The 25,530-nt window shown below is 47.6% G+C and overlaps 1 protein-coding gene across 1 annotated transcript in view; it reads left to right on the plus strand.

Moving 5' to 3' along the window:
• Window positions 1–25,530, plus strand: part of ALPK2 (alpha kinase 2) — a 101,788-nt gene that overhangs the window by 55,596 nt on the left and 20,662 nt on the right. The window contains exons 4-9 of the mRNA XM_032422594.1: window positions 6,823–10,048; window positions 13,143–13,290; window positions 16,633–16,760; window positions 16,875–16,910; window positions 21,395–21,669; window positions 23,134–23,222. Of these exons, the coding sequence (XP_032278485.1) occupies window positions 6,823–10,048; window positions 13,143–13,290; window positions 16,633–16,760; window positions 16,875–16,910; window positions 21,395–21,669; window positions 23,134–23,222 (3,902 nt within the window). The remainder of the gene's footprint in view (window positions 1–6,822; window positions 10,049–13,142; window positions 13,291–16,632; window positions 16,761–16,874; window positions 16,911–21,394; window positions 21,670–23,133; window positions 23,223–25,530) is intronic.

Consider the following 25,530-nt stretch of genomic DNA (forward strand, 5'->3'; position numbering starts at 1 on the left):
CAAAGACTTTAAGTGAAGCTCCTTTCTGGGCAACCCGGCAACTCCTAAAAATAAACTCAGGTTCCTGAAATATTCTAGTTTGCCTGTAAGCTTGTTTTGGCTGGGCGCCGGGCTATTTCAGTGTTGCCGCCCCAGGTGGTATGGATTTGATCTATCGAATGACCGAACGACTGAATGACGCTATGCCCGTAGTGAGGGCTCGGCAGATACCGAGGAAAGGTGAGCCGTGGGCGAGGCTGCAGCCGCCCAGGATGGGCGGGAGAGGGGAGGGTCCCGGGGAAGGTTCCTGGAACCACGAGGCGGGGGACATGGATGATGCGTAGACAACTGGCGAAGAACATGGTGCTATTTATGTCTAGATAAGGAAGAAAGAGCATTCAAAGAACATTTAAAAAGAAACAGGAATTAGAGACAGAAAATTATCCCCACCAGAGTACACATCAGCCTCTGGCAGTGTTCCCAGCTGAAGCAAGGATCTAAGTGGCTCGACCCTCCTGGCTCTGGGTTGTTGTATTTGGCCCTTAGAACCTTGGCCTCTCCTTTGATGACCCATCTTCTCACATTTCCCTGTTCTCCCCCGCTTCCCTTAACTTCAAGTTCACCTTGCCTCAGGCCTTTTTGATCCCTTGGCATTTAGACCAGCCCCTGGAGTCCCCTTTCCAGGAGCCACACCCCTTGCCCTTTGTGACATTAGCTGTCAGACTATTATCTACCCAAAGCCACCCAGATGCCTCCAGAAGGTCTCCAGGGCCAACCTCATGTGTCTTTTCCTTTTCCTTTTCCTTCATCCCCCAGCAGTGTATTTTCCTCTTGTGTCCGTAAGGAGAGCTTTTAGCTGCAGTGAACAGAATACCCAACTACTACTACTACATAAGGATCTTTGCCGCTCACTTCACCAGAAGTCTGGGTAGAAGGTCTCAGTGTTGTTCCAGTGGCCCAAGGATGCCTGCAAGCTCCCAAGTCTTTTCTCTCGTTCTGCTCCACTAGCCACAGCGTGTTGACTTTCATTTTTGTGATGGTTGCCTCTTGACGGGAAGATGATAGCTCGACACCAGGCATCACATCTTCGTGACAGGAAGAAGGATGGGGGTAGGCAAGGTACCTGCCCTATCTGTGCCTTCTATAAGGGAAGCAAAGCCTCCTCAGAAGTCCCTTAGCAGAACGCCCCTTGTGTCTCATTAGCAAGAACTAACCCCTTGGCCCCATCTAGCTCTGCATCTAGCTAATTATGTGGTTTTCCAGATTTTTTGGCTGGAGGTAGCAAGGGAGAAGGGGATTGGGGATGCTGTTGAGTTAGTCAACCACAGTGCCTACCACATCTGCCACACTTTGCTCAGTAAAGGAGATTCCTGAGACTGCAGAGAATGTCCAAGAACTATCTGAGAGTTGATACAAGTAACATAAAGGTACAACATCTGGGGGCATCTGGGTGGCTCAGGTGGTTAAGTGTCCGACTTGATTTCGGCTCAGGTTATGATCTCATGGCTCATGAGATCGAGCCCCACGTCAGGCTCCATGATCAGCGGAGAGTCTGCCTGAGATTCTTTCTCTCCCTCTCCCTCTGCCCCTCCTCACTCTCTGGGAAAAAAAAAAAAAAAAAGAGTGCAACGTCTGGTCTTGGCACAGCAGGGATTGTATCTGTGGAGTAGAAGAGAATTAGGTGGTGACCTTATTTCCTCTCCTGGAGCAGCACCCATAGCTAAAATCCATCCATTTGGCCGTTGGCTCAACTCGTCAAGAATTGTTATTTATCTTTTCTGTGTACATCTTGTCTCTTCAGCTGGATTATAAGCTATTTGAGAAGAGGGATCTTATCTCTTCCCAACTTCTATTGTTAGTGACTAAATTAGTCCCATGCACTTTATAGGCACTGAGGACTCGTTCGTGAAGAGGAGTGTAACTCTGAACACCACGGGGTGGACGAAGAGGCGACACACCTTTCCTAAGGGATCCTCCTCAGGAGGCCAAAGGTTTGAAAAGACCAGCGAAGGAAACAATGCGTTTGTAGAATGGGAGGCATGTTGATAGAGAGGGGGTTGGAAAATGCCGTACAAGCAGAGGGTCGGTTTTCAAGGCCAGTACCGCTTTCAAAAACAGGTTTGGAAGTGTTACTAAATTTGGTTCACCGTTTCCTTTCCTTGTATTCATTCATATGTTTATTCATGCAGCAAAGTTAACGGAGCCCCTACTGTGGGCTAAGGTTCTGGAAATTCAGAAATGAGTAACAGAGTCCCTGCTCTTAGAGCTTGTGAGGAAGCTGACAGATAAGCAAGGGGTCACGTTGCATAACAAGGACCATTACAGTCTTCCACCCAAAGTGTCTCAGGAGCCCAGAAGTGCTAGCTTTCAAATTAAGGGGGAGTTCCCAGCCTCTTGGTGGTGTTTGCCTTATCTTCTCTTGTTAGAAAACTCGAGTTGGAAAGGGCTTTATAGCCAGACAGACTTGGCTTTAAATCCTGGTTCTGCCATTCACGGTGGGACCTTGGGGAGATTTCTAGCCCCTGAACATCAGTGACCTCATGTGTCAATTCTCAGTTGACTGCCCCTCGGCTCCTCATGCACCCTTCCCAGGATGCTTACTGAGCACAGAATTTCATTAACCATTTCTCTGTTCAAGTAAGCCCGGTGTGAAGCCTTCTCAGCAGAGGGTGCTGGAAGGACACTGCAGGAGAAGGCCGACCCTTGGCATTTTCAGCATGGGGTGTGTGTGTGGGTGTGTGTTCACCCCTCAGAGCCGGCAGCAGCCAAGGGGCTCAGAACATGGCCCATCCTGCAACCTTGTAGCCTTGGCCTGGGGATGATCTTGCAGCCCTCTCTACTCGGGAACCAGAGCTCTGTGTGGCCCCCTCTCTATACCAACATCCGGCCTCCCGTGGCCCCAAATACACAGGGCTGTCATTCCCTGTCCCTACTCCCGCTACATGTCGCCCACCCACTGTGAAGGCCCCAGCCTCTGCCCCCACGTCGTGCCCCTGCGCTGGGTGCTGACCTCCTCTCCCCGCCTGCGTGTGGAAGGGTGGTCTGTTGCTCACCCAGCAGTTCCAGACCAACTCTGGCCTGGCTAACCCAGCGAACTTCTCTGCCATCTGGCGGCCTGTTTACACCTTCTCCAGCTAGGTCTGAGCACCTTGCAAGCTGACCTGCCTTGGTGCTCTCCCTCCCCTTAGAGCGCGGTGGGGTCTCCCAGTTACTCTTCTATGCAACTAACAATTGTTGACATTCAACTTCCCTTACTTGTACTGTGTGGTTGCTGTCTCCTGATTGGACCCAGGCTATTCACCTCATCCGTGACGAAGAGATGATAGTATCAGTCTTTCAGATTTACTTGACCAATCAAATGAGAAAGCCCGTGTAAAGCCCAGGGCTCACCTCTCTGCTCATCAACGTGGCTCAGTTTTCTTTTGGTCCTAGCCACTATTTTCTTTTCACAGAGAGCAAGGGAAGCTAATGTCAGCATGCCAGGGGTTGGACAGGATGGTGCCGACAAATGTGTGGTTAGCCCTGGAGGAGGAGACGGAGGGTCAGAGAGGCCAGAGAGGTTACCTGGGGTCATATTATATACAATACTGTACTGAGCTGAACTCAGGTGCCCCGTCCTCGGAGTCCACACTTCACACACCGCACTGGGCTTCCTCCTGGAGCCCCAGACCCTCCCCTTCTTTCACCTGAATGAGAACAGTCTTCTGACCAACAGAGCCTCCTGAGTCTCAGCACACACTCCATAATGAGACTAGCCGAGCAGCAGGAGAATCATTTGCTGGGGTTCTTTCACAATGACTTCACTGAGCGATCTCCTCCTAAAAGAAAGGTCTGACTCATTTGAAAGGTGTGAGTCTGTGGTTTCCCTCTCTCTCTCTAAGTCAGTGTCTGAATGAGACCCAAGGAGCCAGCCCTTGGAACCGAGTCTCAGCCTTGACAAGTATGCACTAGGCTGTTAAAGGCTCCACTTTGAGAAAAGCCCATTGTTTCAAATCAAATTGATGGAGTTTCACATCAGCAGCGGACCGTTTGTGTGGTTTGTTGCTTGGACATAATTTCCAAAAGGCCAGCAGTCTTTGTTCTGCTCACTGATGCTTCCCCAGTGCTTAGAGTAGAACTTGGTACATAGTAGATGCTCAGTAAACGTTTGTCTGGTGGATGGATTTACACAGTCAAGGATTTGCCATACTTCTTTACACATGTGAGGCTTCACTAGGCTGTTTTAAAGTGGGATTTTATTTTCAGAGCAAGAGAGGGGAGGAGAGAGTATATGTTAACAGGAACGTGACTGTTTTGGAAATCAAGGCATGCTACCGTGGCTATGCCGATATATCCCAATGACCAAAGTCCCCCTGATCAGAACTCATTTGTCCTGTGACGCACCCTCTCCAGAGACTAGTGTCTGCTAGGTATCAGCCTATAACTCTGTCGTTTGGTGATCAGCAATAATGGGTGGGTAGCATCCCAGTAAGTAACATAGTGGCTTTTTAACGGGAGCCCTTTGGGAAAAAATGGTCCAGTGCCTGGCAGAGAGTTCTGTACGAGGCAGCTACTTCATAAATGTCTGTTGGCACTGATGATAATGCAATGATGACAGGACCTTAAAATAAAGGACTGACATAGGCAGTGGAAATTCAGGCCAGGGAAGAAGGCTCAGGAGAGGGTCCTGGTGTTTTTAACTGGACAGTCTTCCCTCATTTCTCAAATCACGACCAGGAAACTACCCACACTTTCTATGCTTGATATTTCAGTATATTTTGTACTACAGCTCGTTACGAAAAAACTGAACCAAAAAAGCGAATGAAAAGAGCATTCTCTATATGTGTTACAGAGGTTCAGGTATAGAGGTGAGACCATATACATCTTAAACTTCTTGACACTAAGAAAAAAAGAAACAAACCCTTGTTTCTTATTTCCCAGAAGTGATCTTCCTTGTTTTCCCTTTTCCATTTTAATGTGATGGGGGCTATAGAAAGAAAGTAAATACATTTTTCTTTTTAAGAAACCCTGGGATGCAAGCCAGTAGTGCCCCAGCTTCTGGTTAAAAGTCTTTTTTTAAAATAGAGTTTTCCCAAAGTCGGGAGCAGATGGAAGTCCAAAGCCCTTCAGATTTAGAGGTTTAATGGGTGACATTGGCTTGAGCTGCCTGAACGTGCATGGTTCATTCATTTACTCTTTCCTTCAGCAAGCGCTTATGGTGCACCTGCTAGGTGCTAATTGCTCTTACAGGCTTGAAGACAACACAGGAAGGGAGCTCCTTCCCGATGGGCAGGTTGCCTGTGCTGTGTCCGCGTCACCGGGGACACTCCCTGGTACCCTGGAGGCCGTCAATAAACATTTGTTGAATTGACGATGGTCCCAGCCCTCCTGGAGTGTATAGCGCAGGAAATTATCCTAAATTTCTTCTTGTTCATTTAGCGCTTGTATGCCAATAAGATCAGAATTAAATGAACATCAGGGTGCGTTTAAGGAGGAGATAAGAGGGGACTTGGTGGTGGCGGCAGGCAGCCTTGGGGGAGTGTGGAGGGCGGTGAGGCTATGCCCTTCTTTCCCCACTGGTAGTATGTAAACGGGTTGACTGCAGGGCAAGAAGACCCAAGATCTCCCCTGTGATTTATGGGAAGGATCCTCAGGACTTGGAGCCACACCGTACCCAGGATCATTCCAGGTTGGCTTTGTCATATATTGGGAGACTCTGTCTCCTCCCCTCTATAAGCCCATTTATCAGTTTCTGCACATTCGAAGAGGGCTGTTCCAAAGTGGGACTCCTGGGAGCAAAGATAGAGGTACTTGCCAAAATTTAGCAACAATTCCCTTTTTGTTGGCTGGGCATGATTTTGATGTGTGTTGAAATAATTGATGAGCTAAAAGTTTTAAGAGACAAGAATGTAGTCCAAGATCTTGTTGCTTCCTTAAGCAATAGCCAACGTCACAAAACAGTCAGGGTTTACTCCTCACAAAGTGAGCTAGCTAGCTTCCTTCCATCCTTTCCTTCCCTCCTTCCTTCCTTCTTCCTTCTTTCCTTCCTTCCTTCCTTCTTCCTTCCTTCCTTCCTTCCTTCCTTCCTTCCTTCCTTCCTTCCATCCTTTCCTTCCTTCCTTCCTTCCTTCCTTCCTTCCTTCCTTCCTTCCTTCCTTCCTTCCTCCTTCCATTCCTTCCTTCCTCCACCCCTTTCTCTCTCTCTCTCTCTCTTCCCCTGAATCTTCGACTTCTCGTGGACATGGTCTGCTTGCCACAGGGCATCTGTTTTAAAGGGGAAGAGGCATTCTAGGATTTTATAACCTTCCTGGGAGATAATTGGCAGCACTGGTGACCAGACATAAACCTGTTACTTCATTAGAGGCAGATTCAAAGGACAGGCCTTTCTCTGTTCTTTAGTAACATTATTAACCAGCAAGCTGCCGTATCCTGGGGACAAAGGTCATTCATTACTACTTTACAAGCACCGTATATTTCACGTGAAATACATCTTTCTGGAGAGATGCACACAGGCTCTGGTGACCTCACTTGATCAGAATAGTTTATATTCAATTTATTTCTGTCTTTTTTTCCTGAGAGAGAGACAAGAAAGCATTAAATGATGACGGTCAGAAGGCTTTTTGCTTATAATGGGGAATTCGACCAAGGGTCCCCTGGAACATAGTTGCTTAAATGTGCATTTCTCCAGGAAGTCTCTAATAGCTAGAGAGGGTTTGGGGACCAGTGTTTAGATTTCAATCATTCCTGCTACTCCTCTTGTCCATTATGACAGTCATCGAGGATTAACATTCTTGGGCTCGCAGGAATGCTCAATTGGGGGCTCTCCTAGGAACAAGTCTATTAATATCACTTTCATCTTCCTAGGTGCAAATTCAGGAAACAGTCAGGGAGAGAGACTTTCTCAGCCAGTTGCCAGCGTTCTCAGATCCTGCTGGGGAGCAGTCTGCATTTGCTGGGACCACAACAAATTCCTTCCCCAATGTAGGAGGGATCGACGAGGAAGACACATCACTGGCCCAACACCTGGAGCTAGGAAGCTGTACTCGATGCCCACAGCATGGAGAAAAGCAGTACAGAAAAGACCACTCACTTGGAGGTTCCTGGGTAGACCTAGGATATGAGCTGAGCATCCCAGATACCAATAATGAAAATACATCCCCCTGGGAGCTGTCAGTGCTTCTCCCCCAGGAGGGCAGTGCTGACCCCTGGGAGCCCAAGGCTCTCTCTGTTGCTTCCCCTGACCCCACAAATACCAGCTCCACCCTGGAAACCTTATACGATGGGCCAAGGGGCAGGGAAGCAGCGAGCGTGTTGGAGCGTCTTGAAGCACGTGACCAAGGAACCTGTGAAACGACGGATTCTCCTGTTGGAGCCTCAGCTGATAAATATTTGCCTCAGGAAATTTGCTCCATGGACTTAGAGCTGGCGGAGAGTCAAAGCAAAGTATCTGATTCCTGTTCTCATGATAACGAGATGCCAGGCATTCTTTCTCAAACACGAGGCTCTGAGCTTCCACAGTCTCCGTGCGAGAGCAGCAAGGAAAGAAACTCTGCCATGCCCCCTCTTTTCATCAGTACTTTTACCTGGAACATTTCACAAAAAGCCAGGGAAGGTGGCACAGGGGAAAATTTAGCAGAGATGGAGAATGTCACCTCCACAGTGGTCTCCTTAGCACAGACTGGCCGGGAGAGGCCAAGCGCCAGCAACTCGGGAGGCTTTGAGGAAAGACAGCGTCTGTGTTCTGAGAACACGTCGTCAGTGCAATTTCCAGAAGGCAGTGACCAGTGTCCCAGGACCAGTGCCCCGGACACTGCAGACGCGCCAGCCAGAAATGGTTCGGTTGTAATGTTTCCTCAGGAGAAGCCGATGACTTTAACTGCTAATCTTGAGTGTCTTCAGGTGACCAGGGAGAGTGGGGACACATCGACGGTTACCATGGCCACCGAAGTCCACCCAGCCAAATACCTCCCCGTTCCAGTTGCTGAGGACAGTCATGCACATGGTCCCAAGGAGAGTTCTCCTCAGGCACCGGATGAAAATATTTGCCAGCTTCCTTCCAGGGCACAGTTGGGTCATATTTTAAATGATTCCACAACCACATCTTTAGAAGAGCCCTTTTGCGAGGCTCCCAGTGGACCAGGGGTCCACGTCCATGTACCTCAGCTCCCAGAGGTAGAGGGTTTCTGCTGCAGTTCCCCTCTTCAGACTGATAACCATTCTGGAAATAAGAGCCTGACAGTGGACAGAGCAGACAGTAGGAGCCGTGAAGAGAATTTCCAAGACAAGGAAAGTGAAACAACACAGAGGATCCAGCAGGAGAGCTTACCCCAACAGAGTTCTCCTCCTGAAGATGATTTCCGAGAAAGTCGGCCCACGACACCTGTTGCCCAAGGGGGAATAGACCCAGTGTCCTTGGACCGCTTATCAGCAAACTCCAGGGAGGAGAGAGGACAGAGCTCAGGCCTGGGGACTAGCGTGTGCAAGGTGGCTGAAGCCCCTGTGGAAGATAGGGGTCAGGCTCCAAGCCACATCCCACCTCTCTCTAATATCCCCCTGGAAGAGTCGGGAGGGAGCGGGCCAGGACTCTGGAAAGCAGACAGCAAGCTGAAGGTTATAACTCTGGAAGCTTCCATTCCAGAAGTCTGGCCACCAACACAACCGACAGGTTCTGAGTACGAGGAGTTGGAAGCTGGTCCCATAATTCCTGACAGGGTCTGGGCTGTATCGGACGTTCTCAAGGCTCACAGCCCTCAGGCTGAGTCTGGCTCAGTCCTTGCTAATAACAGAGAAACCCATGAAAATGGAAAACCAGCCAGCCGTGCATATTGGAGTAGTCTTTCTTCCGAGTATTTGAGCCAACCCAGACTCCTAGAGTCATCTGTGGATCCTTTAGACGAAAAGGAATTATATGTCACAGATTTGCTATCAGAGACTTGCAAAACTGGAAAGAGGGAAAATATTAACAGTGTGAGCCAAAACCGAGAGAAAAACCAAATCCAGGCGGATCACACTGCCTTCTTTAAACGGTTTCTGACCAGCCCTAAAATTGTAGAGTCCTCTGTGGATCCCACGGATGAAGCAGGTGTGATGGTGTGCGCCTGGGCTGAGACAGCAGGGCCTTCGGCATCCACGCCGGCTGTCATCAGAGAGGAGAGGAAACGGAATGATGGGCCCATGGGCCAGAGACCAGAAGTCCAGCCTGCCTTCTTGCAAGTCCCGAGTCCTGACGAAGGTGAGGGAACACTTCCACGTGGACGTGGAATCAGCCAAATACAAGAGGGCATCATGAGAAGCTCAGGGGAGGCTGAACGAAGTAAAAACAACAAAGCAGAATCTGTTTTCCCCACTTTACCTCTTTCTGATGGCCCTGCAGTGGTGACTCATGCATCTGTTGGAGCTGATATTCACAACTCCTCGGGTCAAATTCATGACGTCCCTGAGAAGGGTTTAGTGGAGCCCAGAAACCACCGATACGCATTTTCTGACTCAAAGGAGAGAGGAGCCGTTGAGAGTGAGTGTGGGAAACATTCACCCTCTCCCAGTGGGCTCACTCGGTTACCTTTTATTTCATGTCCCGAAGGAAACATCGCAAACTTTTCAAAAAGCCACAAAATCCAGGCACCTACAATGGAGGAGCCCCACACTGGGGAAACCAAACCCGCCGGTGCATCGGGCTCCCCAGCCGTGACCTTGGCATCCATTGCAGGTGAATGTGTATCAGCGAAAGCTCCTAAGACACTGAAGTCCCCATGTCAACAGGGCTCCAATCTGGGCTATGGGGGAAAACCAAGGGAGGAGAAGCTCGGGCACACAGCCGCCCTGACCCTCAGCTTCCCAAAGTCCCCTCCAGCAGCGAGTGGCTCCGGGGAGGTCAAGAAGCAAGAAACCTCAGGGAGTGGACATTTAGCTGAGGGGGTGAAGAAGAAAATTCTGTCCAGGGTGGCCACCCTGAGGCTGCGATTGGAAGAGAAGGAGAATGTCAGAAAGAGTTCAACCTTTCTCAAGAGGATTCCTGAACTTGAAACATCGGCATCAGGTGCAGAGGAGAAACAAGACGCAAAAAAGCCGCCTTGCAAAAGGGAAGGGAAAGGTGAGGCTCTGTCGCTCTCTGTCGTTGTTAACGTTGGGGTTTGCGAACCAGATGTCCAGTGTCTGCGTGCAGATTGCCAGGCTCTAGCTCCAGAGTTTCTGATTCAAGTTTCGGGCTGCAGAAAGTGGTTTCTAACAGGTCCCCAAGTGCTCTCGAGAGAGAACCACTGTAAGAGGCTGCCTGGAGGTAGGTTTAATCGAGGGAGCGTGATTAAAATGACTTTCTGTTTAATTATCCTTTAAAAAATATTTTAAAAGATAAACAGAAGCATTCATCAGTGTAGCTAATTAGTATAATTAAATAGACCACACACGAAGCAGGATTTACAGAAATAAACATTTAGGTACAATTTGGGAGTCTCCCCTTTAATTGGTGATTTTCATTAAAAACGGCTTAATTGAATCCTGGGTTTTCTTCCAAATGGGAGCATAAAATTTCTTTCCAACTCACACTCCTCTTTGTCTGAGTCTAAGTGCCCTGGGGGCTCCGTTCCAGGTTTCAGACCACTTGAGGCTCAGGGCCCTGTAAGTGCAGTCACCTCTGCTTTGCTGGGGGCGTCACCTCAACCCCAAACTCCATCCCTGAACCGGATTTTAGCCTCTTTTATTTCAGAGCTCTTCTTTCCCTTCCCATGGGCGGGACGAGTCAGAAGAGAAGACACCACAGCCAGGTGATGCCATCTGCGCATGCAGGAGCCCGACGCTGGGGGCCCCCTTAACCCGAAGTGGGGGCTTTGTTCCTCCTGCCCAAGTTTTCAGACTTCCACACTGATGCTCGTTATTCCCGTGCACAGCACATGGCCCTCAGCCCCTGCTGCAGACAGGATTCAATACAAAACTCCCTCCGAAAGTTTGGGGGCATCCAACCAGGATTCTGGGATATATGTTTTAAAACATTTAAAGTTGGGGCACCTGGGTGGCTCAGTCTGTTAAGTGTCTGCCCTCAGCTCAGGTCATGATCCTGGGTCCTGGGATCCAGTCCCAAGTTGGTCTCCCTGCTCAGCGGGGAGTCTGCCCCTCCCTCTCTTCCTCTCCCTCAGTTTGTGGCTCTTCTCTCTCTCTCAAATAAATAAAATCTAAAAAAAAAAACAAACAAAAAACCAAGAACCCACATATTTAAAGAGGATGAAGCAGTATTTTAAAAGATCTCTAAAGTGGTTTCAGCCCAAAGGGAAATGTCTATTCGGAATCCTTATCGGTGGTTATTCAAGTTACCGTAGGAACAAGGACCATGCAGGTAAGCACAGGCTGGTGGAGTTTGCACTGGGTGTCTGGTGTCTGGGTCTGGGTGTGAGCACAGCGTTCTGCCGGGGCGGGGGGGGGGGGGGGCGCTCTCGCACCAGAGACCCCTCGGGGAATAAATTAGTATGTGTGTGTGTGGGGTGACTCAGATGACTCAAAGAAATAAAACTGAGTACCCTTTCTTGGGGACATTCAAAGCTTTCTCTTCTAGCCTTTCCCCTCAACATTTGGCCAGAATACACACAGAAGGAAAACCTGGCCACACTCCCAGGGCTTCTTTGTAGCTCCTTCCTCTCCATTCCTCCCTTTCTCCCACACAAGTAGGGGACCTTTCTGAAGCCCCGAGGCTTCTTGTCCAAGCCAGCTTTCTAGCTTTCCAAGACCCTCATTTCATTCTGCTGCCCACTGTATACCCTCCCCTCTGTGCCCCCCAACTTTCTGTGTTCAGAACTTAGAATGGGCGGTGGACAGGGTTGGCAGCCTTAGGAACATGTGGGTATCCACAAATCATCATGAAGACTGCCACCGCATAGTGTTGGAAGGGCCCTTGAGGAATTAGGTCCCAGATGAGGAGCCAGTCTGGGTCCAAACTCTGGACCAGGAGTTTGAGACCATGGGCCTCAGTACCTAGCACAGCTAGTCTCGTAGGGCCATTTGCACTGAAACGGGTGTTGCCAACAATAAGCACTCGGTATGTTTTCTTTCTCTCCCATCATATTGTTAGGATCTTCAGCTACTTCCCAGTTGAGGAACTTGTTCCCTGGGCAGCCCATTATCACTTCCTGGGAAGAAAATAAGCTTTTAAATATGCATTCTCCTGCCCAAGTGTCTGTCGGCATCCAGGAGGGATGAGAGGCACCTTTAGCCCATTCGCGACTTCACAGTAGGGGGACTTGAGGGCAAGGGGCAAACAAAGCGTCAGCATTGAGGACTTCTGGCTTGGCCGTGGATTACGTCATGCTTTGGGTTACCACAGCTGCAGAGTTAGGGGACTTGGTCTGTAGAAGACTGGCACCACATTTCCACATTTGGCAGTAACCTTAACTGCCAGATCATTCTGCCCACCTGGCTGGGTCAGCCGTCCTTGTCCCGTTCTAATGTCCGTGCTGCCACCCAGTGGCTGCCCTGAGTAATGACACATTTCCCTGGCCTGCAGCGCGCTCATCCCTGATTGAGAAAGGCGATATTCAAAGAGCGCAGGCTAACCCCCTGGGGAATGGTTTCCTGCTTGCTCCCATTCCATTCAAGAAGACACTTCTCTTTTGCTCACGAAATTGATAGCAGACATCACTGCAATCCTTTAGGATATCTTCATCAAAGACAACTGATCAAGGGGAAAGATGGATGAATGTTATTCATAACTTACTCTTGAGTCGCCTTTTGTGTCTGGGGGCTTCACCACAATTACTTGGATAATCTGGATTTTATTCTGCTCCCTAATCCCCAGCTCTGATTTTGACCTGGACTATCTGGTGATCATTTAAAAGCATTCTATTTGGCCCAGGTTTATAGACTAGGTATCCACAGTCCCCTACCCTCTTCTTTAAAAAAAAAAAAAAGTCTCTCACATTCTATTTCACTTTATGCATTATAGATCTCAGGGAGTTTTAAGTAACGAAAAATGAGATTTTTCTATTATATTGGTTTGTTCATTTTCTGTCTGTTTAGGCATGCCGCATCTCCCCGCAGACACTTGGTTTCCTCATCCATGAATTGAGGGTAATAATTATTATCCCTATTCTTGGGATTGTTGTCAGAATGAAATGTGATACAAGATGCAACGTCTTTTTCCCCACCGTGAAGCTCTTTGCAACTGTTGTAAGGACACTGACCTGCAAATATCTCGTTTCCAGCTCCGATATTACTGAAAAAGATCCAAGCCGAGATGTACCCTGACCACTCCGGGAATATAAGATTAAGCTGCCAGTTTGCAGAAATTCATGAAGATTCTACAATCTGGTGGACAAAAGATTCAAAGTCAATAGCCCAAGTGCAGAGAAGGTGCGATATTTGCCCGGTCACTTTTCACAGCTGTTGCTTGTTTCACAACGTAGTTCTAAAAGAAATTAGTTATAGGAAGTAAAAAGGAAAACCGAAGCCGAAACCCCACACCCAAAGTATCCAAGACGAGTAAGTAACTGAAGACAGATGTCTAGACAGGGAAGGGCGTGGAAGGTTCTTAGCTGGGTTCTGCCACCCCTGAGTTTTGTGGCCTCAGGAAGTCAGGAAACCTTTCATGATGTTTCTAGAATCAGGGGAACGGGTCAGATCATCTTCTAGTCTGAGGTTCTGTGGTCCCAAGAGTACAGAGCTCTCTTCTGTATGTCTGTGAATTTGGCTGTGTTTTCTGTTTCATAAATTCCCATGAGCCTGACAAATTTCACCGCTAAGAAGGTGAATCCAGAGGAAGAAAAAAAGAAAAACTACCTCTATACCATGAGGTCATAGAAAGTAGCAGCTTGGAGGGTGATAAGCAGCCATTTCTGAGATGGAAAAAGCTATTTATTTCTGGGGCCCTAGGATGGAAAGGCGAGGAAGAGGGGAGAGACAGGAGAGTGAGAATCATTGCCTAGAATTCCCGTTGGAATGAACCTGACGAACGGCTTCCTAAAGCTCCTTGCTGGCAATACACGCTCGTTCACGTGAACTGTGGACCTTGAGCTTCATCTGACACACCTGAGGGGGCGTGGCTCCTTAAACAGATCACCTGGCTCAGTGGGAACCACCCTAACTCAAACAGTCCTCAGGTGCTTCTTTCTGCCAAAGGAGGTCCCATGCAGGTGTTCCTACCCCCTTCATCTTGTCACAAATAGCCTGCAAAAGGAAGAAAAATCTGAGAGCTTTCTGTCTAATTAAATCAAATATGTCTGCGTGGAACATGTGTCTGGAAATTATGTCCCAAATGCAACTATGGCAGATTTGAGCTATAGTTTTTTTTCCATGACATCACTCCAGAAAATCGAACTGGATTGTGATGGATGGAATAATGCCTTGCTGCCTAAAACGTTGCCATTATCCTGCCTGTCTTATGTATGGCTTAAGAAGAATTATAATGGAGAACAAATGGCTTCATTTTCAAATCAAGGCCGCTCCCTAGAGCTTTATAGAAAAGAAGCACTCATGATTCATTTAAAAAACTTTCTGTAGCTGTCAGCCAAGGATAATTAACCAGTGGGGTTTTTCGCAGTCTTGCTCTGAGCTCACAATTGGCACCCGAATCTTTTGGGTCCCTTTTCCATTTGAGACGTCTTTAGAAAACCTGACCTCCTTCTGAAGAGCATATGACAGTGGCAGACTTGCCATGTACTAGTGACACTAGGCCTTTATGTTCTTAGTGACGTTGGCTTCATTTCGTCTTGGTCACACTGGCTTAGGTGCACCCATTTGCCTTTTCTGTGGTGACCTGAGAATACTTGGGAGTCCTACCCCCTCTGTATATCGAGAAATCATTTATATTATTTCAAGTGGCTTTTTAAATGTTATCAAATTCTCTTTCACCCTTAATTCCAGTTGAGTGTTTCCTTTACGTGTCCCTCCAAGAAGCATCTCACTGCCTTGTCAAAATATAATTTTCAAGAAGCTGAAATCTCTCAAACAAGTAGAGTGTAGCCATGTAGCAGAGATCTTTTTCAACTCATTAAATAATGAAGAACCAGGAAGATGGTAAAGCTGTTCAAAGGAGCATTTGAGGAACAGCGATTTATATAGTCAGTCAGGCAGATGAAATGCAATAGATGATACTTTTGCAAACAGATACAAAACTGGTTAATATTTGACAGGTAATAAACACTGGGGGTTACCTTTTCTCCTAGACAGAACCTATAAGTTGGAAGTTTAAAATGTCTCAGGGGTTCTATTTAAATAGCAAAGTCACGCACAGGAGCGTTCTCCCACAATTAAATTCTCCTTGGGTGAACCCGTTAAACTGTGACCTATGAAGGGCAGGAAAGGGCCTCCAGGGTTCTCTGTCAAGTGTCAGAGCATCAGGGAATCTCTGGGTCAGAAGCCACAGAGAAAGACACTGCCCCAGCCCTTCTGTGACTCAGTTTCCCAGCCCAACAGGAAATCTTCTCCCCATAACTGGGCCTGTCCACTTTCAACCACGCATTCAGGATGTGTTCAGAGGCCCTGTCGGTGGATGATGTATTATGATTTCGTGGACTTTTTTTTTTTTAAGCCTTTGGTACATGAAACATGTGTAAATCAGAGTCTTGATGTCCACCGAAAAACCAACCGATCATGAATACTTTGTGGAATGAGCAACTGAGACAGAGTCATGATAAGTGGAATTTATGGTTGAACTGTGAAATGACCTAAAACTGAAAAGGACAAACCTGGTGAATGTTTAACAACATTCAAAACAAAGCTGCAACAATATTTAATGTAACTTTTTGGCTACAACTAAATTTTTAGTCTCAGACTTTGGAATAAAGATTGGAGCATTAGCCATAATTCCCATTATCCCAGATTCGAGGGCAGTGATCACAAATCACTTGAGGAGGCACCATAACGAGATCAAGGTGAGGACTCCAGACTCAGGCTTTCTCGGTTCAAGTTCCGGCCCAACCCTTATCAGCTGTGTGATCTGAGGTCACGTGCTTGATCTCTGTATGCCTCAGTTCCCTCATCTGTGAAATGGGAATAGTAATATACTACTTCTCTCATTAGATTGATCTGTGAGCGACATGAAATAGACGTTTAAGTCATTAGTACAAGGCCTGGTGCATACCAAGTGCTCCGTATACATTAGCTATCATCATCACCACCACCACCACTGGTTTTTCTGTTCATAGCACGGTGCCTAGAACTTAATAAGGTTGAATGGGTGGGAGGGCGGATGGATGGATGGTATTCAGTAGGGGAGTACCCTATTTAAAAGAATACCCTCAGCCACACATCCTTATTTATAGCAGAGACCTCCTTTCTCTTGTCCCTTATTGTGTCTGTGTTTAGATTTGGGTTTGGAATTTTCAGGTTTCCTTCAAGCACGGGTCATCTGCATTAGTAACATAATTGAGGTGAATTCTGAGCAGAAAGGTTAATGACAGTCCCCAGAATTCACACTTCTGGTTCTTTGCTCTGCCAGCGGCAGCCAAACCTCCCAAATGTTTCTGTATTAATGTTGCATGTTGGAGCGAGGATGCTAAACCAAAATCGCACTGATCGTCCCCCACAGACAAATGAATTATTTAAACAGCTTATCGAGATCTTGTTCTTTTAGCCAGCCCGCTGGCCCAAAAAACAAGAGGGCAGGGAAGCATGTGTTTCTTTCTCCTTAAGTGTATTAGAAACATCCAACCTCAGAGCGATGAAACGTTCAAATATTCATGTCCCCTATTGCAGTGCAGGCAACAGCTCTGCTGTGTCCTTGGCCATCATGCAAGCTGGTCAGAAGGACCAAGGCATCTACTATTGCTGCATCAAGAACAGCTATGGAAAAGCGACCACTGAGTTTAACCTCACGGCTGAAGGTAAGCCTCAGCTGTCAGTTTCAGGCGAAACCACGAGCTCTGCTCCCCCCACCCCAACCCCAGTTCAGAATGCCCATGCGTACTGAAGGCACTCTCTTCTTTGTCTTCCTCTAGTTCTGAAACAACTCGCGAGTCACCAGGATATGAAAGGTAAGCCAATCCGAGTTGGATGTCCAAGGACAGGGGCACTCCATAAAAGCATGAACTAGCTCCTGGAATCAATGGTAGAAGCAGTATTCCCATCGACTCTTCTAACCAAGTAGGAGAGAGTGCCCGAATGACTGAGACATGAATGACAATTCATGAGCTAGTTCAAGCTAGTCGCATGGCTTACGGTAAGTGCGGGAGGTGACAAGTATCCAGAAGGGTTGTGTTTATGCAAGATCAGACTGCAGCCGCAGTGCTCGCGGACACGCTGGCAGGGCTTTGGGGTGAGACTTCTTCCTTTAAGCCTCAGGCTCGCATCCAGCCCCTCTGCAGGGGGGTTTCAGTCTCTGGCAATGACTGACGCAGCCTGTTTTGTGTCTTCGGTTTACTTTGCGGTTTGACTAACTGGGCCGATTCCAAAGACAGCCAGGCGTTGAGCAGAGTAACTCCATTCGTTTGCATCTTAATGAAAATGAAAGGTGTGTTTGGGTGCTTTCCTTTGGCGTTTTGGCCCTGGTATGGCAGCAGCCTAACAACGGCTCCTGAACAGTCACCTGCCGCTGGGCCACCCACTGAGGACGGTTTGGTGGAGTCCTGCTTGGCCTGTGTTTCCTCTTAGGGAAAAGTACCTGTCCCCACACATGCCCATCCCCACCCAGTGGTGTGCTGGGAAATGTTTAACGACCTGCCAGGATGGGAGGCTGATTCATCGAGTTTACTCATTTCTGTGGTGTAAATAGTCTCACCACGGCCGATTTTAAACTGCCAATGTGACATCGGGAAAACATGGAACCAGGAAGAGATGCCCATCTGTGCACGCCCGCCTCACCCACGTGACCACAGCTTTTAGCACCTCATAGCACCTTGGTCACTTTTAGAAGAGGTGCGAGTAAAACTGATAACTTAGTTGAGTTAGCCTCATAAAGAGATTCACTTCGTGTGCTGATTTTTAGACGAACAAAAGACCTGAAGACGGTGAAGTCTTTGTGAAGACAAGACAGGAAATGCAGTTATGATGGAGAACACCTAGTTCATTAAAGGCAAAGAGCTGGGATCTTGACTTAGAAATGGTCTAGCAAATACGTATCATGATATTTATCCAAAACAACAAACGCAGGCTCTTTGCAAACCTTTTCAAATGCTATGTGCCTGTCTTTAGCACGGAGTGTACTTGTATAATTTTAGATCCTTTTTCCATGTCTGCCCCCCCATCTCCCCAAAAGTCTAAATATGCAAAAGGATGTCCTTCCTCCTTATACACGAGAAAACACAATGACTTTCAGAAGGCTTTCTCTGCGTCATCAGCTTCTTAGCATTGCTTGGCATTCACATCCCAGATACTTGCTATGACCACGTTCATTTAGGTTCGCATAAACTCATTTTTCTAGGTTTTTACCAGTTAGGAATAAGACCCCAGTGGGGATGAGTGTAGCCCTGTGACTCCAACCAGAGGGCTCGGGTCTAGACCCGATGACATCACCTCCTCCCAGTGTCAGACCGCTGTGACTGGGGGTCCAGTGTCAGTGACTCACCGGGCTGGGGATCCCGTACTTTCCTCCCTGTCCCCTTGATCTTTCAGATGAAGAAGACTCAAATGACTTCTTTATCACCTTTTGTATTTGGAGGAGTCTCTCTCACTAAACATTTTATTAGTTGAGTTCTCCAGAGGAAGAACAAATAATATTTTACAAGTTGGTCTCTAATTAAAAAACTAATAAAACCAAGCTTGCGGGAAAGCCCAAAATGAATGATAGTCCAAATAAAACACAAGCTAGCACAACCTAATGATAACACACGGGGCTTTCAAAGAAAAGTCCTAAGATTTATTTTTTTTCCCTTTCATTGTTTTATCTTTGTTAAGTAGACATTTCTGTTGGAAATTACAGATAGGATTGTTAATTATACCCAATATAGTACTATACAAAAAAATTTCCCTTCTTATTTCTGAGCACACAGTCTGGAACAACTTTTGTGTTAAATTTGATACATTTTTAAGTACTCAGTGCACACATTTCTGTTGAGAATAATGGAGTTTCAGAAATTTGGGGGATTATGAAGGAAAACAGAAGGGGGTAAATATAGCTCATATTTATTGGGCTCTGGTGTGTGTACCCAGAACACTTCCTATATTCTTTAAGTGGTAGTAGGGCCCAAATTGTTAACATGAAATTAATCATGTAACTAGAATTGAGAAGATTTGGGTTATATAAAAAAGCCTCCCTTCTTCGTTTTGTGATCCAATTTCAAAATTTAACTTAAAAAAAAACTATACTCTTCTCCATAAATTAATTTTTTTTTCTGGTTCTATCACTAAGGTTGAAATCCATGATACAAGGATCTCCTTAAAATCTGCCTGGGTGGCACAGTCGGTTGGGCGACCGACCACTGGTTTCAGCTCGGGTCATGATCTCCGGGTCGTGAGACTGGGTCCCGTGTCAGGCTCCGCACTCAGCGTTGAGTCCGCTGGGGTTTCTCTCTCTCCCTCTGCTCCTACCCCCTACATGTGTGAGCTGGCTCACTCGCTCTCTCTCTCAAATACGTAAATAAATCTTAAAAAAAAATTTGCCTGGGACAGTGTCCCATGTGCCTGCCTGTTTCCCAGCTTCACCACCCCAGTTCTGTCTAGAAACCCAGCACAGGTTACTTGGCCAGAGGCTCCCGCTCAGCTTTGTGAAGTCTTGGAGGATCTTTCTGCACACTCCCTTTCCACTGGCACCTTCAGCCCTTTTCCTATTCGAACCCCTCCCTCCCACCTCCTTTCTTTCTTTCTGTCAATAACTAGGCCTATTCGTTCATGAATACCCTTTAAGAATTATTTTATTTTATTTTATTTTATTTTTTTAAGAGAGAGAGCGAAGATGCGGGGGAGGAGGGGCAGAGGGAGAGGGAGAGACAGAATCCCAAGCAGGCTCCACGCCAGCATGAGGGGCTCCATCTCACGACCCTGAGGTCATGACCTGAGCCGAAATCAAGAGTTGGACACTCAGCTGACTGAGTCCCCCAAGCGCCCCAAGAATACTTTTAATCTCCTTATACCTTTAATAGCTAGCTTTAGTCATAAGCTGCTCTTATTTATTTTAATTTAATTTAATTTTATTATGTTATGTCAGTCACGATACATTACATCATTCGTTTTTGTTGTAGTGATCCACGATTCATTGTTTTCGTATAACACCCAGGGCTCCGTGCATAGGCTGCTCTTAAAACATATGATCTGAAAGTATTTTTAAAAGCAGAGAAAAAAATGTTTCTCTACACAGTCTAAGTAGAAATGTGAAGTGAGATTTTTCACACGACCCAGGATTTCTTTGTTCTTTTAAACATTCAGAAAGATGTCCGTTTTCATCTACTTTGAGGAGGAAGGCATTTAAAAAAATCTAAACAAACTTACTTCATTGAAAGCCATCTTCTTTACTTCTGTCAGCCCATCGGAAGGCTGACCTGCTCATCTCTAGTTTAAAAGAGAGCCATCTGATTGCGTCCATTGGCACCTGAAACGTGGAGAATCAACTTTGAAGCTGGTGCTAGAAAAAATAATTCTACTTTTCTTTTTACAAATAAATCCAAAATGATTAGATTTTTTTTTGGTCTTTCTTCAGAGGCAGTTCCTGTTATGGTTTGGTTTTTGCCTGCCTATTTCTTTCTTTTTCTTTAAGCTTTTATTTATTTATTTGACAGAGAGAGAGAGCACAAGCAGGGGGAGCGGCAGAGGGACAGGGAGAAGCAGGCTCCCCGCTGAGCAGGAAGCCCCATGCGGGACTCGATCCCAGGACCCTGGGATCATGACCTGAGCTGAAGGCAGACGCTTAACTGACTGAGCCACCCAGGCGTCCCTGCCTGCCTATTTCTTATGTCTACTACGGACATTCTCAACACAGGGAGGCAGTATTGCCCCCGAGAAGGCAAAAATTGCTTTTTAAGGAGGCAAAAAACATGCACTCTGTGTGAGAAGCCCAGATATACACATAGTACATAAACGGATATACAGTATACGTGTGGAATTAAAATTCTGGGGTAGGGGCAATTTGAAAAAAAAAGTCTAAAAAGACTCCTTTCAGGGGGCAATCATGAGAAAAAGGGTTGAGAAACATTGATCTATCACATCTTACCATTGGTCCCTCCTCCTCCCTCCTCCACCCTTCACCTGTCTTTTCAACTTGCCTTTAATTACCTTTCAGGGTCCTGTCCATATTTTCCAGGTCTGTCTAAACTTCTTTTCCTGGTCTCCCCAGTTTTGCTCCAGCCAGTCTTCTCCCCTCTCATCGGATCGGGGGAGGCCTCACACGGATCCTCCTCCGTCCTCCTCGATGACTCACCCCCCGCTCCCCACCATCTCATCTTTGAGCTCGGCCTCTGTTGGGAGTGTGGTTTCCCCTCTAGGTTCTACAGGCCAGACTTGCCCTTATCCCTGCGTGGGAACATCCATTAGCCAAGAAGCAGCACTGGGGGGGGATCTTCTGCCCCACTAAAGGTGAGCTGTGTTTTAGGATGTGAGGAGATTGAATTCAGCCAGCTCATCTTCAGGGAAGACTTCCTCAGTGACAGCTACTTTGGGGACCACCTGCGCGGTCAGATTGCCACGGAGGAGTTGCACTTCGGCGAAGGCGTGCACCGGAAGGCCTTCCGCAGCAAAGTGATGCAGGGGCTCATGCCCGTCTTCCAGCCTGGCCACGCCTGCGTGCTCAAGGTGCACAGCGCCGTTGCCTACGGGACCAGAAACAACGATGAGCTCATCCAGAGGAACTACAAACTCGCTGCCCAGGTGGGTGCACCTGCCCGAAAGAGTCCCTTGGGGTGTGAGGGGGACCCATGATAGCCTGAGATGAAAGTCAGACTCAGAATTGTTGGGAGTGTCTCCAAGAGTGGGTTTCTCTCCCTTTGGGGTGTGGTTGTAAGGGAGCCATGGGATCAAGCCTGAATGCTGGGAACCAAGTCCAAGTTCTCAGGGCAATTTCTTGCCCTCATGCCAGCCGATTGGGACTCAGCCTGTGTCTGGAGGCCCCTCCCTGGTTCTGACCTGGGCTGGGATCATTTCTGTTCCAAGGGAGCCCCATGAGGTTCTTGAAGGTTTGAGTCTACTTGGACACAGGATGTTATAGAAAGTGGGGGCTCCAAGCTACACAGGAAGCCAGGATTCCCAAGCATCCCCAAGGGAGTAGTTTCTAAATCGTTTTGGTTTGGTTTGGTTTGGTTTATGGAGGGGTGTGGGGTATAATCAGAAGGTTCAGCACTTGTCCTGTTTTCTGCCTTTCTGAGTTTGGGTCAATGTCCGCCTATAAGCTATGTGGAGAGATTGAGCCAAGACTCCAGCTAAGTTCCCGCCTCCCTATGTTACTGAGTCATAGAGTCTTGAGACACGAAGAGAGCATGGGCTTCCCTCGCTGCCCCCCCTCCCGCTTTGGCCCATGTATTTCACTCTGGACACCAGCACTGGCCAAGCTTTCGGGAGTGTCAGGTCTAGCTCTTTCGCAGAGGAGGTGCCCTTCTAGAACTGATACCTGTAGAACGGATAGGTTAGACTTCGATGAATCTCCTGGGTACTGTCAAGCTCTAACCACCCATCATTGTCTCAGATGTGCTGATGTCAGGTGGGACTTGGGGCTCATGAAGGCAGCCCCTCTTCTGAGTATAGTATTTTGCCAACTGTATTCCTTTCTCCTCCAAATCAACCCTCCTTTTTTCTGTTCTTTCATTGCATATCTTTCCATCTCAAGTACCATCTGGTCCAGTCAGGGAAGACCCCCATCATCCAGACTCCCTCTTGGAGAGGCCCTACAGAGCAGAAAGCAGAATCCAGTTCGCTTTTCCGAGGCAAACAATCTTGTCGAGGTGTTCACTACCCGCAACTCTCATCACACCCCTGAAGAAGAACTTCAGATGGGAGAGCTCACAGGCAGACCAGCGGGCCCTGACATGCTGCCCTGGGGCCATTCCCCTTAGCCTAGGGTGAATTTCAGCCATCCAGCTTCTAGAACTTTTGTAGTTCAGGACACCTGGCCCCAGAGACCACTTGAGCTTTACCTAGATAGTTCCTTCAGGTCTCAGAGCCCCTCGGCAAGTGGACAACTCTAGGTTGTAATAATTGTTGCTTCTGTGCTCCTAACCAAGGGATGGATGGGTTTGGGAATCCACTGGCTTGACCCACATCAGGAAATCTGATTAGCTTTACCGGCAACTCTGAATTTCTTCTAATCACTTGTCTTTCTCATGTGTGTGGGTGATGTAGGAATGCTATGTCCAGAATACTGCCCGACAGTATGCCCAGATCTATGCTGCCGAAGCACAGCCTCTGGAAGGCTTTGGAGAAGTGCCAGAGTAAGTGTGTTTACCCGCTCTTGTATTACCACTCCCGATCTGTCAGGGACTTGGGGGGCCTAGAGGGAGGAGAGGGTGAGAAGGACCAGTAGGACAAGCAGTTCACCTGGTCTTTCTGTCTGGGACCTATGAGAACACACGTGGCTGCTATCCTGTTCCTTACTAGGTGGCCAGAGGCTTACAGAGAGATACTTAATACATTCTTTAAATCAACGTATGTTTGCATGTACGTGTGTACGGATAGATGGATGGAAGGATGGGTAGATGGATGGAGAGATGAATTCAATAACTGTGTCATATGAAATAGAAAAGGATTGGATAGAAAATGAATTAGATAAACGTATCATGTTAAATAGAAAAGAAAGAGTATCTGCTTCACGGATATGACATTGTCTCAACAATAAGCCGGTATAAGAGAACACGAGACTATCACAAAACAATTACCCTACGATGAAAATAAAATATGGTGCCTGTGTCTAAGAAGAGTGACTTGGGTATCATCAGTGGAGGAACATACTACCCATTTCCTGGAACCCTGCAGAGATAAATTACACTGATTATTTTAATCCACTCATTGACTAAACGTGGATTGACCCAAGCAGATGTTTGGGGGTCTGGAACTTGTGGTTGCTAGCCTGCTTATGTGGTTGAGATCATATGTGCGTGTTTAATTGGAAAGAGAAAGAGGTATGCCAGGGCACGTTGGAAATTTCAGACAGAACAGTCTTTTGTGTTTCAGTAGAAACTGGGAGAAGAAGGAAGGAGGGAATTGTTGCCTACATTGATTCTGTCAGCTCACAAAGGGGGGGAAATACTCTCCCTGAGGTGGTGTATCGGGCATATCATATAGAAAGTCCAGTCTTTCTGCTCTTTGTCAGGAAATGCTTAGTGTCCTTATTTAGTTCACAAACATTTCTCAGCAACTTCAAGAAAAATTAACATAATGCAAAGAAAATACACAATTGCTTTTCTGTTAAACCCACAAAGAGAGCAATCTGGACTGAGTTACGGTGAACTTGCACATTCTCTTTCTTCTCCAGCCCCCTTTCCCAGTCTCCACCCCCTTCAGTTCTTCTTAAGGAGGAAGAGAGGCAACTGGGTGAGCTGTCCACAAAGCACGGGACCATGGCCCTGTCCGGCGAGGCACACCCAAGTTTTGCGTGACTTGACACCACAATCTGGGGGCTTTCTAAAGAAAACAGCACAAAATTATGAATACAAAGATTGGTGCAGGGACTTGGGAAGGGCCTGTGCTTGTGAGGGACACAGGGGCTAATGAGTGTCATCAGCACCCCCGCGTATATGTCACTGGTTTAAAGATAGACTAGGACATTTTGATATGTAAACACCTGTCCCTTCCTTACAGGGGAAGAATCTGTGAGTGTATGAATGATAACATATGGAAGGATAGGGGTCCTCACAAAGGCATCTGCTCCGATTCCATGCTCATTGAACCAAAATCAGAGGATTCTGCACTGGGAAACACACACACACACACACACGCACACACACGCACACGCACACACACACACACAGAGCCTTCATAAAGGCTTCCATACTTGAAACCATGTTAGAAAAGCTGAACGCAAGCAGGACTTTAGAGGAGACGGCACAGTGAGTGTGATCGTGTATGTGTTGGGTGGGGATGATTTGGATGCTTCTCAGCCTCGAGATGCTCCGGGGTGTGCAGGGACCACCGAGACGTTTCCACCTGGCGATGGCGGTGCAAGTGGAAGGCAGAACATTGGTGGGGGCATCAGTGCTAGCCCCCGGAAGGAAGAGGCCCACCCGAGAGGAGGTGCAGGGGCTGGATGCAGTGAGACCAGTCCGAGAGGCCTTGCTACAGCCCCGGGGAGGGGCAGTGGTAGTGGGACTTGGTCACTGGACAGCAGGGGGAGGGGCAGTGTCCCAGATCTGGTTAAGGGGAGAGGGTCCTTCCAGAGGGGAAAAGGGTCAACGCTCAGGTGGTGCGGCAAGATCCTGGGCAATAATTAAAAGCCATCAGAATGAGTGACCTTAGCAAGCGGGAATTTTTTTTTTTTTAGGACTTATTTATTTATTTGAGAGAGAGAGAAAGAGAGCATGAGCAGGAGGGGCAGAGGCAGAGGGAGAGAGAATCTCAAGCAGACTGTGCTGAGTGCAGAGCCCGATGCGGGGCTCGATCCCACGACCCTGAGATCACGACCCGAACCAAAACCAAGAGTTGGACTCTTCACTGACTGAGCCACCCGGGCGCCCCAGCAAGCGGGATTTTTGTAAACCGAGGGGTAACGGGTCAAAGAGCGAGTTGGACTTGGAGCCAAACCAA

Source organism: Phoca vitulina, unplaced genomic scaffold (genome assembly GCF_004348235.1).
Source record: "Phoca vitulina isolate PV1807 unplaced genomic scaffold, GSC_HSeal_1.0 scaffold27, whole genome shotgun sequence".
Classification (NCBI taxonomy): Eukaryota; Metazoa; Chordata; class Mammalia; order Carnivora; family Phocidae; genus Phoca; species Phoca vitulina.